General features: G+C 51.5%; 2 protein-coding genes across 9 annotated transcripts in view; one reads left to right on the forward strand and one right to left on the reverse strand.

Moving 5' to 3' along the window:
- The first annotated feature begins 3048 nt into the window (after positions 1–3048).
- On the forward strand, positions 3049–5119 carry LOC148686504 (gap junction Cx32.2 protein-like). Its single transcript, XM_088665118.1, has 2 exons — positions 3049–3301; positions 4022–5119. The coding sequence occupies exons 1-2, from the start codon at positions 3049–3051 to the stop codon at positions 4984–4986; spliced, it is 1218 nt and encodes a 405-aa protein (XP_088521244.1). The 3' UTR covers positions 4987–5119.
- Positions 5120–5710: 591 nt separating this feature from the next.
- The window catches only part of ZMYM3 (zinc finger MYM-type containing 3), a 49387-nt gene continuing 38236 nt past the window's right edge, over positions 5711–16861 (reverse strand). For all 8 annotated transcript variants that reach the window (XM_088665108.1, XM_088665109.1, XM_088665106.1 and 5 more), the window contains 6 exons: positions 12972–13140; positions 12070–12221; positions 11348–11462; positions 7870–8124; positions 7662–7779; positions 5711–6768 (listed from right to left, as the gene is read on the reverse strand). In XM_088665108.1, coding sequence (XP_088521234.1) covers positions 6564–6768; positions 7662–7779; positions 7870–8124; positions 11348–11462; positions 12070–12221; positions 12972–13140 — 1014 coding nt within the window. In that variant the 3' untranslated portion in view covers positions 5711–6563. The remainder of the gene's footprint in view (positions 6769–7661; positions 7780–7869; positions 8125–11347; positions 11463–12069; positions 12222–12971; positions 13141–16861) is intronic.

The raw sequence follows: 16861 nt of genomic DNA on the forward strand, positions 1-16861 counted from the left end.
TGCGATTCAAAGAAGGTCAAACATTTGCAGAGTAAGGTGGGTGGGGAGGTTTGGAAGCTGTGCTACATCCACAAGTACCCTTTTCTCTTTCAAAGAACAAGATCAGAGGAAAATTCCTGCAAGTTTTTCAGCCTGGATGAGGAAAAGCTGCCCGAGGACAGGTTTCTCCCATCCATGCACTGCTCTCCCCAAATCCCCAGCTCACTTTTGCAATTGTTTTTAAAATGTTCCTACTTTTAAATGAGTTAACCTTGGCTTATAAACAGATGCAGGTATCTAGTTTTAGAAAACTGAAAACAAAAGGGACAGGCAACAGGTCTGAGGTAGAGCATCTGCTTTGCATGCAGAAGGTCCCAGGTTCAAATCCAATGGCACCTCCAGATCAGAACTTGGACTGTCTCCCTACTCACTAACCCAAACCCTGGAGAACCAGTGTTGTTAATACTGAGCTACATGGATCAAAGACCTGACTCCGTATGATGCAGTTTGTTTTGTTTTTACTTTAAAATGCATAACGTGAAGCCTAGCCTTCTGACACCACCTGCTTGTCTTACTGGTATGTAAGTGTGCAGGGCAAATTGCTAAGGTCCACGTGGCAGATGAACCTTGTGCTGTGCTCACCTTGAAAATGTTTTGTTCCTCTTCACCTCAAGCGGTCCCTGATAGACACTGAGTGGTTTTATTGATTGCATTGCATTGCATTTACATCTCACCTTTCCTTCAGGGAGCTCAAGGACATTAATCCCCACAACCACCCTGTGAGGTGGGCTAGGGTTGAGACGCAGTGAATAGTTCAATATCGCCTAGGGAGCTTCAGAGGGGATTCAAACCCTGGCCTCCCAAGGTCCTAGTCCAACACTCAAACCATACAACACACTGGCTTCTACATTGCACGGGAAAATGCACTGTGCAAGAACACTATATTTATTCCCCCTCCCCAACATAAGCCACTGCATACCACCTGCTCCAGTGACCACTGGACTGGGATGTGGGCAAGGAAGTTGGTAAGCTGTCACACTACTCTCCCTGACTTCTGAAGCAGCTCTCTTGAGGTGGGAGCATACTGGCTTGTTGCAAGAAGCTGCACAAGAGGCACTGCATCCCCCAAAATGTCACATTCAGAATGTAAGAAGATGCTGGTTCCTGGATCAGGAGAAAGGGCCCATCTAGTCCAGCATCCTGTTCTCAAGAGTGGCCAAGGAGATGTCTCTTGGAAACCCACACTTGGGAAATGAGCGCAACACAATTGGGATTCCCAGCAACTGGTTTTTGTTTACTGCCTCCAAAGTGGAGGGAGAACACAGGAATCAGGGTCAGTGACCACCAACAGCCTTGTTCTCCATGATTTTGTCTAATCTAAAGCCACCCAGGTAGGTGGCCATCACCAGATGGAAACACCATAAATAAGTCCTTTCTTTCATCTGTTAAGGTTTCCAACATTCAGCTTCACCAGGTGGTCCTGAGTTTTAGTAACACATGTGGGGGGGGATATATTCCCCTTTCTTTTTGTTGACTTTCTCCCCACCATTGCTACAAACACAAGAGGGAGGAATGCTGTAGCTTCCGTGGGCGATGAGGTGGTGACCGGCTAGAGCACGGGTGTCAAACACAAGGCCCGGGGGCCAAATCCGGCCCGCCAGACCTCGTCATGTGGCCCGCCGAGCGCCCCAGCCAGCGGGACCCAGCAGTGGGACCTTGCTGCTGAAGCGCCGTGCCAACAAAGCGCCGACAAACAGCTGGGGCCGGGGAAATGCTTTATGCCCCTGGGTCCCTTCGCACTCTTTTCTGGCGCTGAATCAAGGCGGCGACCCCCCTTCCCTTTCTTTCTTCCTCTCTCTCGTTCTTATTCTTTCTTTCCCTCTCCTTCCTTCCTTCTTTATCTCTGTCTTCTCTCCCTCTTTCTTTTTCTTTCCTTCTTTATTCCTTCTTTCCTACTCTTCTTTCTCTCACCTCTTTCCTTCCTCTCTCCCTCCTGCTCCCTCTTTTCTTTCTTTCTTTCTTTCTTTCTTCCTTCCTTCCTTCCTTCCTTCCTTCCTTCCTTCCTTCCTTCCTTCCTTCCTTCCGTCCTTCCGTCCTTCCGTCCTTCCCAACTTTCTTCCTCTCCCTCATTCTTATTCTTTCTTTCCCTCTACTTCCTTCCTTCTTTCTCCCTTTCCGTCTTCTCTCCCTCTTTCTTTTTCTTTCCTTCTTTTTTCTCTTCCTTATTTCCAACTCTTCTTTCTCTCCCCTCTTTCCTTCCTTCCTCTCTCCCTCCCACTCCTCCCTCTTTTCTTTCTTCCTTCCTTCCTTCCTTCCTTCCTCCCTCCCTCCCTCCCTCCCTCCCTCCCTCCCTCCCTCCCTCTCCCTCTCCCTCTCCCTCTCCCTCTCCCTCTCCCTCTCCTCAAAAACATAGGATGCTGCTTTATACTTCTGGCCCTTAAACCCTGGAACCAGGAGAGCAGCTCCAGTGAGTCAACCTCAGCCAGTCCCTTTGCTGAAGGGTGGTGGCTCACTGGCAGAACATCTGTCCTGCATGTAGAAGGACCCCAGCATCTCCAGGTACTAGTAGCTCTGCAAAGGTCCTGCATGAAACCCTAGCGAGCCTCCACCACCCAGTGCAGTTACCAAAAATCATTTTTCAATAAATTGTACAATAATTGTACATTTGAATATCTACTTGCCATTATTCTGACTATGTTTCCGCTTTCAGAGCTAGTTATTACTTACATTATTACAAAAAACAGTAATAATTGAATGCAGTGACAATAATTTATGATAATAAAGAGTGGACACATAGTCCTACAGATACAACCGGCCCTTTGAGGGTGACCAAACTGCTGATGCGGCCCCCGATGAATTTGAGTTTGACACCCCTGGGCTAGAGGAAGCAGAACGACCATCCCAGAGCACAGCTTCTCTTGTCCGCAGGTCATTCCAAGGTCCCTCTCGCCAGAGAGCTCCTGCCTAAATATAACCCCACTCACCCTTCACACTCGCCCTGCAGGAGGGGCTATAATTAACCAAGTGTGCTGTCCAAAAATAAGAGTGTTGGAAGTGACCCCCCAATGGATGCTGCAGAGGTCAGTCATGGAAACAGCCAATGAGCAGCAAAGCCTCAATGGCCACAAAGCCCCAGCCCAGGAGGAGAGACACCAGGAAGAGATCGTTGCTCCATTGTGGTCACCGGCGGAAGAGACAGCCGGACAGGCGCTCAGAGGTGGCTCGAAGGAGGAGCTGCTGACACCCAAGGGAGCTGACAACACCTGGGATGCTGGCCAGGATGTGAAGTGTTTTGATGCCAGGACCTCCGAATGCAGACAGGGTGAGTGTTGCTGCACCTGGGTGGAGTCTGACTTTGGGAGGGCTTACCACCCCACCCCCAGCAGCCACCTTGGCTCTATGAACTTGCTGCTTTGGGCACAACCCCAGCTTGGGCCGGTAGTAATCTTGGTCCACTATTTACTTATTTTTCCACAGGTGGTGCTGGGGGTGGTGTGTGGCATAGGAAGCTTGCTTATAAACCGAGTCAGACCACCGCTCCATTTAGGTCAGTATTGTCCACACTGACTGGCAGCAGCTCTCCAGGGTTAGGGGCAGGGGACGTTCCCAGCCCTACCTGGAGATGTCGAGGATTGAAACTGCATGCCTACCGCATGCCAAGCAGGTGCTCTGCCCCTGAGCCGTGGCCCTTCTATAGGGCTGGAGGGGGAGAAAGGGGGTCTTGGCTATCTCCCAGCTGTGCCCAGATCTGAGGGGAAGAACTGAACTTTGGGGCCAAGACTTGTCCTTGCAGGCAACAGGTGCTCCGGACCACTCTTGGACACTAAGCTATTTATCCAGTTAAATGCCTGGCTTTTCAAAGGACATGCACACAATGGGCCCTACCCCGAGAACAAAAGCACAATGACTCCTCATACATCAAAGGGCAGCCTCCTTGGCACAGGTAGGTCCTGCCCCTCCTCCCTCCCTGTTGGCAGGGAGGGGAAGAGAGGCAGCAGTGTCAGCACCCCACCCCAATTGTCTGAACCTCCCTTTCTTGCAGGGCAAGCCCGCCTTGCACCCATGGGCGACTGGCACCTGCTTGGGAGGCTGCTGGAGAGCACACAGGAGCACTCCACAGTGGTGGGCAAAGTCTGGCTCACTGTCCTCTTCATCTTCCGCATCCTCGTCTTGGGGGCAGCAGCGGAGAAGGTGTGGGGGGACGAGCAGTCCAACTTCTCCTGCGACACCAAGCAGCCCGGCTGCCAGAGCGTCTGCTACGACCAGACATTCCCCATCTCCCACATCCGCTTCTGGGTGCTGCAGATCATCTTCGTCTCCACGCCCAGCCTCATCTACCTGGGCCACATCCTGCACTTGGTGCGTATGGAGGAGAAAGAGCTGGGGGCCTCCCTGGGGGTTCAGGTGGAGGTCAGCAGCAGCCCAGCAGCTCAGCCCAGGCCTGGCACAGCCCCTGTGCGGGACGCCTTTGGAAGGATCCGCCTGCAAGGGGCCATCTTGCGAACGTACTTCTGCAATGTTGTCTTCAAGGCTCTCTTTGAGGTGGGCTTCATCCTGGGCCAGTATGTGCTGTATGGCTTTGAGCTGAAGCCCCTCTACACCTGCAGCCGCTGGCCCTGCCCCAACACGGTCAACTGCTACATCTCACGGCCCACCGAGAAAACCATCTTCATCCTCTTCATGCTGGCCGTAGCCTGCCTCTCCCTCCTGCTCAACATGGTGGAGATGTACCACGTGGCCACCACTAAGTGCAGGCAAGGTCATGAGCCCAAGCTCAGCACAGAAGGGCAGCTGGAAGGAGAGCCTGCCAGCCACAGCTGCCACCACCGCCTGCTTCACTTCCCCAGCGCTACGCCTCCCAGCAGCCCCTCTCTGCAGCCTGCAGAGAAAGCCAGTCCACAGACAGGGGGAGTGAGTGAGAGCCCCGCTTGGGGCGGAGGGCAGAAGCGAGGGAGCAAATCCAGCAAATCCAGCAACAAGTGGAGGTCCAGTGACCTGGCTGTTTAGCCAAGGGACTTTGCTAACCTTGCACTGGATAGTAAGACCCAAGCGTTCCCACGGGCATTAGATGCACCACCAAGTCGAAATCCCTACCCCAATGCCTGATCAGAGAAAGAGATAATTCCTGGGCTGGAGCAATTAAGAAGCCTCAGGCCTTTCTCTTTTGCCTCCCAAGCCTACCCTTTCATCAGAGAGCAACTCTGCCACACTAGGAGAAGCAGCTCCCTTTCCAATGAAGGGGGACTCTGAGGGAGTGCCCCAGGCTGGTCCTAAGTCTCGAGACTCCTAGGCATCAGCCCCTAATCAATCATTAGGGGCTGATGCAGAGACTTCAGCCACTTCCCCTCTTCTTTTGGGAGCAGCTGTTGCAAAGCCACAAGCAGAAAAGAGCCCTGGGCATGTGGACAATGGCCAGGTGGTCTGGAAGATTCTCTTGGTGCCTGCTGCCCCTTAGTGGCCAGGAAGTGGAAGGAGCATGCTTAGAGGCTGACTCGGAGCAGAGCGCTGATGTGATGAGACCCACAGCAGCCAAGTCAGGGAAGGGGGTGGAGATCTTCCCCTGGGCATATAAAAGTTGGTAAGGCATGCTGGCTGCCACATGCACACCCACCAATGGAAATAACCTCGCTGGGATGTGGGGCCTCCAACCCCATTCTCATGCACCACCACATTTTGGGGGCACAGAGACAAGGACCGCAGCCCTGGAATAAGAGATAAGAGACAAGTCGGCCAAGTTTTTGTGCCTTTATTTGAAATGAATGGTTTCCAGAGAGACGCGGGGAGGGCGGGTCCTAATGCCCTGGGCATGACTACAACAATGAGACCCGCAGACTGGCTCACTGGCAACAAGGACACAGACAGGGGCTGGGCCAGAACAATATATACAGGCTCAACAGACAGCACCAGCACCAGCACCAGCCATAGCTCAGAGTTCAACACACAGAGATGGGTGAGGAAAGGGTTGGTGGGATGCTGAGCAGCCTCCGCCTCATGGGGACTGCCACTGTGGTGGGGTGGGCAGCCAAGCCAGCATCGAGGAAGCAGGGGAGGAGGCTCAGGGTGCAACGTTAGGGCCTAGTCTCTCCAATACAAGAGAGAACAGAGTGTTCAACCATTGGGGATGGGAAGGGAGGACTGCCATCTAATGCCCCCCCCCCCGTGCAAGAGAACGTGCACAGCAAGGAGCCAACCCATTCACTCCACCCCATTTAGCACAACCAGGCACAGGGTCTGCACCCCCAGATCCCAGCTCTCCTGCAACAGGTGAAGACACACCCTGCACTCTTCCCTCCCCAGGCAAAGAGCCTACCTGTGACACTCCCCCCCAAGCCAACACATAGCAAGGAGAAAGGGGCAGACAAGCAGGCACTCCTAGGCAGCACGGGAGGAGAGGGGAGGGTGGGGGTGGCTCCTCGGCAGAGGGGAAGTGATCACCTAGTGGGAAGTGTCTAGAGCCCTACATGCCCGCCAACCCAGGCAGGAAAGGGGCAGCAAGCCACACACACCCCCACAGTCACCCACTAGCTGGCTGGAGTAGTGCTGGGGGCCCCCAATCTCCCTCTGGCAAGACTGGCGCCACCTGCTCAGTCCATGTCGTCGTCCAGGCTGCCTCCGCCTCCGCGGCTGTGCTCCTCGTAGATCTCGCGCACGGCCAGGACGCGGTTGAGCATGCTCTCAAGCATGCTTTTGTCCATGGGGATGACAGAGTACCACAGCGGCGACTCGGCGATGCATGACCGCTCAGGCTGCAGGTAGAAGACGTCATTGCGGTTTCGCAGGCTTTCGGGGCTGCAGCCGGAAGGAAGGCAAGAGGAGATGAGCAATGAGGACAGAGAAGGGGTTCCTGGCCTAGACGGGAACCCCACGCTTTCCCAGTCCCCCAGTGCCCGCTCTTCAGGTTCAGCACATAAGCCCTGAACCAAGAGACAGGGGACCCCACGTTGCACTGAGGAGCAAGGACTGCAGAGCAGCAGCTTTCTGCTCTGGCCAAAACCTTTCAACACCACCCACTCCATCTTCACAATGGCTGCCTCAATGCCTGCTGCATCCTGCCGCCGCCGCTGCCCTTGATGCCCATTTAAAAAAATGAATGGCTAAAACACCACTGCATATGACTACCACCACAGCTAGCAGCAACAGCACTAGTCTCCCCCTGCCATCAGCATCTACCTAACAGCAAAACCGGGGGGGGGGGTCGGCAGGCTTTCTGGTCCAGCGAGTACTGAGGCAATGCAGAGAAACTGTCATGAGCACCACCATGCACGAGCTGCAATTGTGCACACTGCAACCCTGTGCATACAGAAATGTGGCATTGTATAGTTGGAAGGGACCCTGAGGACCATCTAGCTCAACGCCCTACAATGCAGAATTCTCAACACACAGTTCCCCATCCCATTTGAAACCATACCAGACCCTGCTTAGCTTTGCAAATGTGCTAGCAGCTTTACTGCTGCACCACTAGGAGTTTGTTCCCACCAACACGTTTAGGCTTCAAAAGGGGGCTTTTTCTTTTTCTTAAGCCTAGTGGGTGTCTTTGGGGGGGGCCAACCAGACACCCTAACAAAAAGCCTGCAAGCAAGGCCTGAGCACAAGAGCCACCTCACTCCTCCTGTGGTTTCCCAGCAGCTGGCATTCAGAAGCCTGGCAGCCTCTGGCAGTCCTCTGCTGCAAAAGGCTCTCACCATTTGGAGAGATAGAACTCGTAGAACTTGACCGGGCAGCGCAGAGGGTTCATGCGGTTCTCTCGTTGCTCCAAGATGGGCGCTTCCTCCTCTCGCTTCCGCTTGCCCAGGCCACCGTCTGCAGGGAGAGTGTGGAGATGCAGTCAGGAAAGGGGCATCCCCAAAACGGATGGGCAGCAAATGGATGTGGGCGGAAAGCATTCCCTACCTCTCCCCTTCCGGTGCCGCACGGGAGCATAGTAGCGGATGCTCACCACCTTGGTGGTGCCCCGCGCTGTGGTGCACTTGCGCGACTGGCGCACGACATTGGTGAAGGAGAGATGCATGTGCTCCTCAGCCGTCTGGAGCCCAAAGAACTTGGTGTTGAAGAACATGAGTGTGTTGAGGAGCACGAAGGGGGAGTAGACGCCTAGCTGCTTGCACTCCCAGAGGTGCTCCTCTTCCACGCGGGAGAAGACGGCGTCTGCAAAAGGACAAGCCACCACTGTCACAGGCATAGTGAGCCACAAGTCAACAGAGCGAGCCGAAAAACATGCTAGCAGGGCAAGGGTAAGCAGGCTGGCTTTGAGGGGCTAGGAGCCCTCCAAGGGCCGTGGCAGCATCCTTTCTGGAGCCAGGAGCTGTGTGCTGCACTGGCTAGGGCTCATGGGAGCTGTAGAATCAAGTCGATTCTGGTTTCTTATGCCCCACCTGGATCACTCAAGCTTCTGATGGGAAACTCTGGGTGGTTCAACATGCTCCTGAGGTTCTGTTGGCTCTCACCTTCAGCCCTGCCCTGTGGAACTCCTTGCAAACAGAGGTTTGACAAGCTCAACTTTTAAGCATCATAGAATTGCGTAACTGGAAGGGACCCTGAGGGTCATCCAGTCCAGCCCCCTGCAATGCAGGAATCTCAGCTAAAGCATCCATTACAGGTGGCCATCCAACCTCTGCTTAAAGACATCCAAGAAAGAGCCCACAGCCTCCTGAGGGAGACCATTCCATGTCAAACAGCTCTTGCTATCAGAAAGTTCTTCCTGGTGTTTAGTCAGAAATTCCTTCCTTGTACCTTGAAGCCATTGCTTCTGCAAACTGTTTTACTCAAATGGGCCTGACATTCTTTACCACGAGCTTTTATTGATATGTCTGACATCTTTATTATTACTGTATTATTATTACACTGCTGTGCTTTTAAGCTGCATGCTGCCTTGTGATGTTCAGTATGAAGGTGTGACTTATTTATATATACATATATTTTAATTAAAAGATCTAAAAAGCATCAGGTTGAGGAGCGCTGCACTAAGAGGCTGGTGCAATACCAGGAAACCTAAGTAGCCTGTTGCCATGGGACCCCCCCCCCTCCTTTTCTCAGGTCTGACGCATTTAGAACTGGCCTTGGCATAATAAACTCAGTTGCTCGTTTTCAGCTGTGCGCACAATTAAGCACATAGCTGGCCAGAAACCACTATGGGAAACCCATCAATTGTTACTTTGGAGAAGGGAAGTGTTTGTTATATACATATATTTATTTCAGCATATTTTCTAGCTCTTTTTCTGCACTACATGCATGAACCTATCAATTAGTAAAGCCCTCCCCAACCTGGCCCCCCTAGATCAGGCATCCCCAAACTCAGCCCGCCAGATGTTTTGGAACTACATTTCTCATCATTCCTGACCACTGGGTCCTGTTAGCTAGGGATGATGGGAGTTGTAGTCCCAAAACATCTGGAGGGCTGAGTTTGGGGATGCCTGCCCTAGATGTTTCAGACTCCAACTCCAATCAGCCCTAGCCAACATAGGCTTGGGGGGGGGGAGTCTAAAACAACCAGACATGGCACCAGTTTGGAGGAAATTTGTTTACGGCTTCCAGACCATCTTTGTTTAACTTGAATAGAACCATAGCACTGAAGGGCTCCCAAGGCACCATGTAGTCCAACCCCCTGCAATGCAGGAATCACAGCTAAATATGACAGACGACCACACCACCTCTGTTCCAATGAAGGAGATGCCATCATCACCTTCTGAGGCTGACCATTTCACTGTCAAACAGCTCTTAGCGCCCAAAGTTTCTTCCTGATGTTTAGCCGGAATCCCCTTTCTTGTAACGTGAACCCATTGGTTCAGGTCCTACCCTCCAGAGCAGGAGAAAACAAGCTTGCTCCATCTTCCGTGTGGCAGCTCTTCAGTTATTCGAAGATGGCTATCTTATCTCCCCTTGGTCTTCTCTTCTCCAGGCTAAACACCGCCAACTTCCTCAGCCATTCCTCATCTTTCCGTAAGTTTGCTGCATTATTTCTTTGCTTTCCTTCCTTGACCCCATGAAAGCATGGGAAACCTTTGGTCCTCTTGACTACAACCCCCATCCGCCAATGGTCAGTGATGATGGGAGTTGTAGTTCAGCAGCATCTGGAGGGCTAAAGGTTCCCAACACCTGGTCTGATAATTTTTGAACACTTTTCTTCCCTAAGCTGTTGACCTCCAGGTGTTTGGGAACTCTCACCAGCTAGTCCAAAATATCTGGAGAGCAACAAGGGCCTGGGTTCAAATCCTGGCTTGGCCATCGCCTTCTTGGGCCAAAATTAAGAATGAAGAAAAGAAGGTGAAAAACAGCCCTGGTTCCTGGGATGGCTATAAAAACAGACTGGTGAGCAGTCCATTGAAAAGACCAAGAGCTGTCAATATACTATGCACAAAGCACTACAGACCCTCTTAGGTGCTAAGATGGGCAGAGAAGGTCCTCTCAGTGGTTCCTCCACCCGCAGAGGCTTGTGGAACTCCCTCCCCACAGGGGTGCATCTGGTGCCTTCATCATACAGCTTTTGGAGAATGCTTAAGGGACACCTGTTTACCCTGGGCTTCTGACACGTGGTTTTAGGACCTACCTAATGTTTACAGGTGAAACTCGGAAAATTAGAATATCACTGAAAAGTGCATTTATTTCAGTAATGCACCTTATTATTTTTCATTTTTCTTTTAATTTTTACAAATGCTTTCTTTTGGAAATTCCACAGTAGTTACAATAATACAAAAATAAACATCGCTATTACATTTCATTAATTACATTCCATTTATAATTGACCCGCCTAATGACAAATAATTACAATTACAACAAATAAAGGTCTGACATATCTTGCTTTGCATGTCATGCATCTATCTCATATACTGGTTTCACCTTTCAAGTTGCGTTACTGAAATAAATGCACTTTTCGACGATATTCTAATTTTCCGAGTTTCACCTGTATGGTTACAAGTTGCTTTCAATATTGTGTTTTAATGTTGTAACCCACCCCAGGACCTTGGGGTGAAGGTTGGATAATAAATAAATATTATTAAACCTGCCTCCACAAACTGTGATTGTTTTGGTGGGGGGGAGAGAGACACCATGAAATAAATGCCTAAAGCCTGACTTGGAAGCCCCTGAACTTGGCCCTTTTGCTTGACAGTGACTACAAGCATTAAGTCCAGATCAGAGCCTCAAAAGATCCATTAGGTGCCTGGGAGAGTGTCTCAAGAAAAGCCCCTAAGTGAAGCAGGAAGGCAAGAGCCCATTCCTTGCTCTAGTGCTACCTGCTGAAAATTGGACAGCCCGATATATATATATATATATATATCCCTTTCCCAGAATCTGGAAACTTCTCCCAGGATGCCGAAGGAAGAGGAAAACACCTCTCTTCTTTCCCTCCCTTGGGCCCCCTCGAGGAACGTACTGTTGGGCAGGATGGTGGGCTGCCAGCCACTGAGCAACCTGTTGAGCTCCTGCACAAAGGTCAGGTAGTAGAGGTCCGTGAAGATGTTCACCATGCGGTTGTTCTCCAGCAGGTACTGAAAGGGGGAGATGGAAAGCACAAAGTCAAGTAGGAAACTCCGAAACCTGCTCTCTCCCATGCACGCTCTCGTTACCTCCCCCTACCTCCATACAGAACACTTGCTAGGCTGGCAAGAACATGTGAACCTAATAAGAGCCTGCTGGATCAGGCCCATGCCATCCTGTTCTCAGTGGCCAACCAGATGCCCGTGGGAAGCCAGGAAGCGGGATTAGAGCACAGGAGCCCTCTCCCCTGTGGTTTCCAGGAGCTGGTATTCAGCAGGATTCCTGTCTCCAGCTGTGAAGGTAGAGCTGAGCCACGGTGGTTGGTAGCCACCAATAGCTCTCTCCTCCATGAATTTCTCCCATTCGAGCACTCTCCCCTCCTGTGGTTTCCAGCAACAGGTATTCAAAAACATTATGGCCTCCTACACAATAGCCTTATCATCTATGAATATGCACAATCCTCTTTTAAAAGCAAGTAACAGTTCTACGCATCAGTCCCAGAGAAAGCTCTCTTGCCAGCCAACAGGTTTCAGCAGCAGGATGCTGGTCCAATTGCTCCTGGGCATGTGGAAAGAAGGTTAAGATTTGGGAGGGGGAGGGGGTGGGGGGTCTCCTTACCTGCTGTATGCCAAGGCAGAGGTAATAGATGCTGTCAGGCTCATAGCGCTCGCCATTGGGCCGAGTGATCTCCTTCACAAACTGGGCCAGACCGTAATTCAGTTCTGCCGCTGTGCAGGCCAGAATGTCCTCTTTGATCCGCATGGGTTTGGCTGCAGGACAGCAACAGAGCAGAGTGATCACCACCATCATTATCACCATCATCAATTAAGGTCCCCAGGATGGGCTACAGCATTGAAAAGAAAATAATAAAAGCAACCTAAAACAAGCTTAAAGGTAAAGGTAAAGGGACCCCTGACCATTAGGTCCAGTCGTGACCGACTCTGGGGTTGCGCGCTCATCTCGCATTATTGGCCGAGGGAGCCGGCGTATAGCTTCCAGGTCATGTGGCCAGCATGACAAAGCCGCTTCTGGCAAACCAGAGCAGCACATGGAAACGCCGTTTACCTTCCCGCTGTAGCGGTTCCTATTTATCTACTTGCATTTTGACGTGCTTTCGAACTGCTAGGTTGGCAGGAGCTGGGACCAAGCAACGGGAGCTCACCCCGTCACAGGGATTCGAACCGCTGACCTTCTGATCAGCAAGCCCTAGGCTCAGTGGTTAATATGCACCTCCGGCGTCAAAAGCCAGGGCAAAGAGGTATGTCTTCAGTGTTCGCCATAAGCAGTGCAACAAAGGTGTCAGGAGTGCAACCTCAGTGGGGAGTTCCACAACTTAAGAGACCACAACCTCCCAACTCAAGTCTGAGGGTAGAGGAACTACCAAGAAACTCCCCCTCTGAGTGCCTGGGAGGGGCACACCTTCCTCCTCCTCCTCCTCCTCCTCCTCTTCCCTCCCTCCTTGACTCCAGCATCCCCATCTCCTAGAATTGCAACTGCCCTTCCACCCGGCGCAGACTTACGGCCAAAGCGCAGCTCGTCGCCCTTGCTGGTCTCGCCACCAGCGTACTTGGCCTGCACCCAGCTCTTCCAGGCATTCACACCATAGGAGTAGTTGAGGGCTGTACAGCTGGGCTGGCTGCTCATGGAGTCCCGCGAACAGCTCTCTGAGAGAACTAGGCGCTTCGGGCCCTGGGGGAGGTGGGGAGGAAGGGAGGAGGAGAGGAAGGCCTGACTTGTAAGACAATTGTCAGCAAGGGCATGCACATTAAATTGGGGTGGGGTGGGGAGACGAAGCCAGAATCTGCTTTACATGACATTTGCTTGAAGAAAGAGGGTAGTCCACACAGGCAACACTGGCCTCTGTCCCTCTTTCCTTCCCTCCCTCTGGTGCCTTCTCACATCTCATAGCTCTTTGTTGCAGCAGCCCTGGCTAAGAGCTCCCCAGGTGAATGGTGCTTCTGGGGCTGACCAGGGGGTGCTCCTCAGGCCCCTGTGGGACTGTGTGAAGAGGTGTGAGGGAAAAGTTTGTTTGCTGGACAGTTTCAGCGTCACCAAGTGTTGTTGTTTTTTCCTGCCAGCAAACGGTTGACTGGCAACAGCGTCTGATTGGCCAGAGTTCCAGGAAAGGGATATGATTGGTTTGGAGAGGTTAGACAGGTTTCAGGTTGGGAAAGAGGGTGAAAGGGTTTCTGAGGGAAGAAGGAGATACACACTGAGGAGACTGTCCACAGGGAGAGGACAGAGCCTCGCAGCTGGGATAGGGAGACCGGGCTGAGGGTCTGGGGAAGGTGTCCAGACAGGAGTGTGCTGGCAGGGCTGAGTCTGAGCCAGGAGGGGAGAGTTCTTCTAGGTACTGAAGACTCCTAACCCAGTGACAAGGGGAGAGGGGACCCCCTGGCTCTGTAATACCACTTATAATACCTCAGGTGTGGGATTGTTAAGAGAGGGGGTAACTGAGGGAAAATGCCACTCACTCATGAACCAAAGGATTAAGCTGTGAAGGAAGTGTATAGTGTTGAATGTATTGTATTATCTAAGTGACAGACACTGATTTGAACATTTTACCATCCCTTCTGGAAACCTGAATATTTATCTACCTGAAGTGTGCCAGCTGATGTTTAGTAACTGAAATTTAAGAAGAGTTGTACCTATAATACTGTGTTTAAGCCTGAGATATCTTATAGTTAAAGTAACTACGGTAAGTTGAATTCTACCTGAAAGAACTCGTTTCCTGACAGACTTTGTGTCATAAATTTAATAAAAAATTTCATGTTTGATCAACTCCTGCCTGAGACTCTAAATCATGGGTCGGCAAACTAAGGCCCAGGGGCCGGATCTGGCCCAATCGCCTTCTAAATCCAGCTCGCAGGCAGTCAAGGAATAAGCATGTTTTTACATGAGTAGAACGTGTCCTTTTATTTAAAACTAGCTGGCCTGGCCACGCATTGCTGTGGTTCTTTCCTGTGATTTCCCCCCACTCTGTCAGGACACATGACTTATCCTGCCCCCTCCTCCCCCCACCCCCTGGTTCATCCCTGTGACTGCCCCCACCCTGTCCCAACCCATGAGCTATCAAGCCCCCTTTCCCCACCCCACCCCCGCGGCACATCCATGTGACTGGCCCTACTCTGTCCCGACCCATGAGCTATTAAGTCCCCTTCTCCCCCCACCCCTCCGGCACATGCCTGTGACTGGCCCCACCTTGTCCTGACTCATGAGCTATCAAGCCCCCTCCTCCCCCCACCCCCTTTCTGAGCCCTCTGTTGTCTCCGGGGATTGTTGGCCCCTCCCCCGTTTCTCCATACCTTGACCCGCCACCCTTGGAGAAGGAACTGTCACCTTTTGGGTTCTATTTCCCAGCATGCACTTTTGTCTGAGCCCTCTGTTGTCCCTGGGGAGTGTTGGCCCCTCCCCCCGATATCTTCCTACATTGGCCCCCACCCTTGGAGAAGGAACTGTCAGTTTCTGGGTTCTATTTCCCAGTATTTACTTTTGTCTGAGCCCTCTGTTGTCCCCGGGGAGTGTTGTCCCTTCCCCCCTGTATCTCCATCCATCGGCTACTGTGCACGCATCATGAACATTTATATATAATAAAGTCCCTATGTCTCTGCGTCCAGATCCGTGTCCCATTTTCCGCGCTACTGAGCATGTGCCCCAGGGACACAGGGATTGGACGCAGAGACTGCACACACACACACACACACACTCTCTCTCTCTCTCCCCACCCCACCCCCCACCCCTCTGCCCTGCACTGGCTCAATTAGCAGTTAAAACAGAGGCCACCAGGTGGAAGGCAGGAGCAGGCAGCAAGGCCCCTAAGCAGGGCAGGCCCTCTCTCAACGTGCCCAAGGGCCCAAGGAGGAAGCCGGAACGACCAAAAATCGAGGCCCCGGCCTCTCCTCACCAACAGGCCCAAAATGGAGGCCCAAGCAGCGCAAGATAAAGCAGGCCACCAGTGGAAGGCAGGAGCAGGCAGCAAGGCCCCTAAGCAGGGCAGGCCCTCTCTCAACGTGCCCAAGGGCCTGAGGAGGAAGCCGGGATGACCAAAAAATCGAGGCCCCGGCTTCTCCTCACTAACAGGCCCGAAATTGAGGCCCAAACAGCGGAAGCAACCGGGAGACCCCCGCTGGGCCGGAACGGCCAGGAAAGGCGCAGGGAGGCCACCGAATGCTTAGCGCCAACCGCAGGACCCTCAGAAAGCGCCGGGGTGGGCACAAGCCCCCCAGGCGGCAAAGCTCCCTCCAGGACGCAGCAGGCGACTGAAAAACAGCCGCGGAGGCCAACAAAAGTAGCGGGAGCCCTTACTTCAAATGGCCGCCAGAGCCTCGGATGTGACACAACGCCCACTAAATTAAAAAGCAAAAACCCCTCGAAGAAGCTCTGTTTACTGCCAAGGAATTTGTGCTGCTGAGGGTGAGAAGTCAAAGCTGTATTTTATCTGGAAGAAAGATTGATGGGGACGTAACGAGAAGGGAAGTGAACTTTTTTTTTTTCATATACTCTACGAGTTACTCCATACCTTCCCGGACGGGACGTCCTTGTTTGTTTGGAACAAATGAGAGATAAAGAATACCTGAGTGAGTAATGAATTACAAACTATTCTACTGAGCATATCCTTTGAAGTTGTAAAACTACTGAAGAGAGAAGCCCCCCTTTAACTGGATGGTCGGAGTCCCTGGAATGCGTTCGGTGGATTTATGGTTGTGACGCACTTTGAATTTGAACAGCGATCTGAAGCTAAGTTCAGCTACAGGGCAGGGAGAGCCACAAACTTATCAAGAGTCTATGCATAATGTGATTGCTGTTTCTTTGCCTGGAAAAGCTGTAAATTTTACAAAGATCGTTGGTTTAAAAAAAAAAGCTTAAGAAAGCGAAAGTGATCTAAGCTTTTTAAGATGGCGCTGCTCCGTGTTGAAAGACTGACGCAACAGGACATTCCAGACAGAAGATATATGGGGGGGCCCAGAACGATTAAAACTCACACAGGAGAAAGAATATATGTGAACTCTCGTTTGATACTTATTTCAGCAGCTGTGAAAAAATCGGATGAAAGAAGAAAACATTTTAGTGACTGGTGGGGAAAGATCGGGATTATTTTGGATTTTGAGTGAAGATTTGGACTTTAGAAAAAGACGGCAGTAGACGGGTGCGAGGAATCCCCAAATTTTTGAAGCATGGGAACTCCAGAAAATATTATATGATTTAGCATAATATTCGGTTTAATTGATATGTATCTGTATAATTTGAAATAATGAATGTGATATAATCGTGTTTTAATTGGAAAATTAATAAAAATAGATTATAAAAAAAAAGCAAAAACCCCTCGCTGTGCCCCCAAGTGCGTGTTAGGGGAAATGATGAACGACTGCCTAATGCTGCCAAGCATTTATTAATGCAGCCGCCAGGAGAG

Source organism: Zootoca vivipara, chromosome Z2, assembly GCF_965207765.1.
Source record: "Zootoca vivipara chromosome Z2, rZooViv2.hap1.1, whole genome shotgun sequence".
Classification (NCBI taxonomy): domain Eukaryota; kingdom Metazoa; phylum Chordata; class Lepidosauria; order Squamata; family Lacertidae; genus Zootoca; species Zootoca vivipara.

Excerpts from the sequence above, each read along its gene's own strand:
- LOC148686504 (XM_088665118.1), top strand. The coding sequence starts at position 3,049 with ATGCTGCAGAGGTCAGTCATGGAAACAGCCAATGAGCAGCAAAGCCTC. Across the intron at positions 3,302-4,021 it reads GACCTCCGAATGCAGACAGG|GGCAAGCCCGCCTTGCACCC; the intron begins GTGAGTGTTGCT and ends CCTTTCTTGCAG.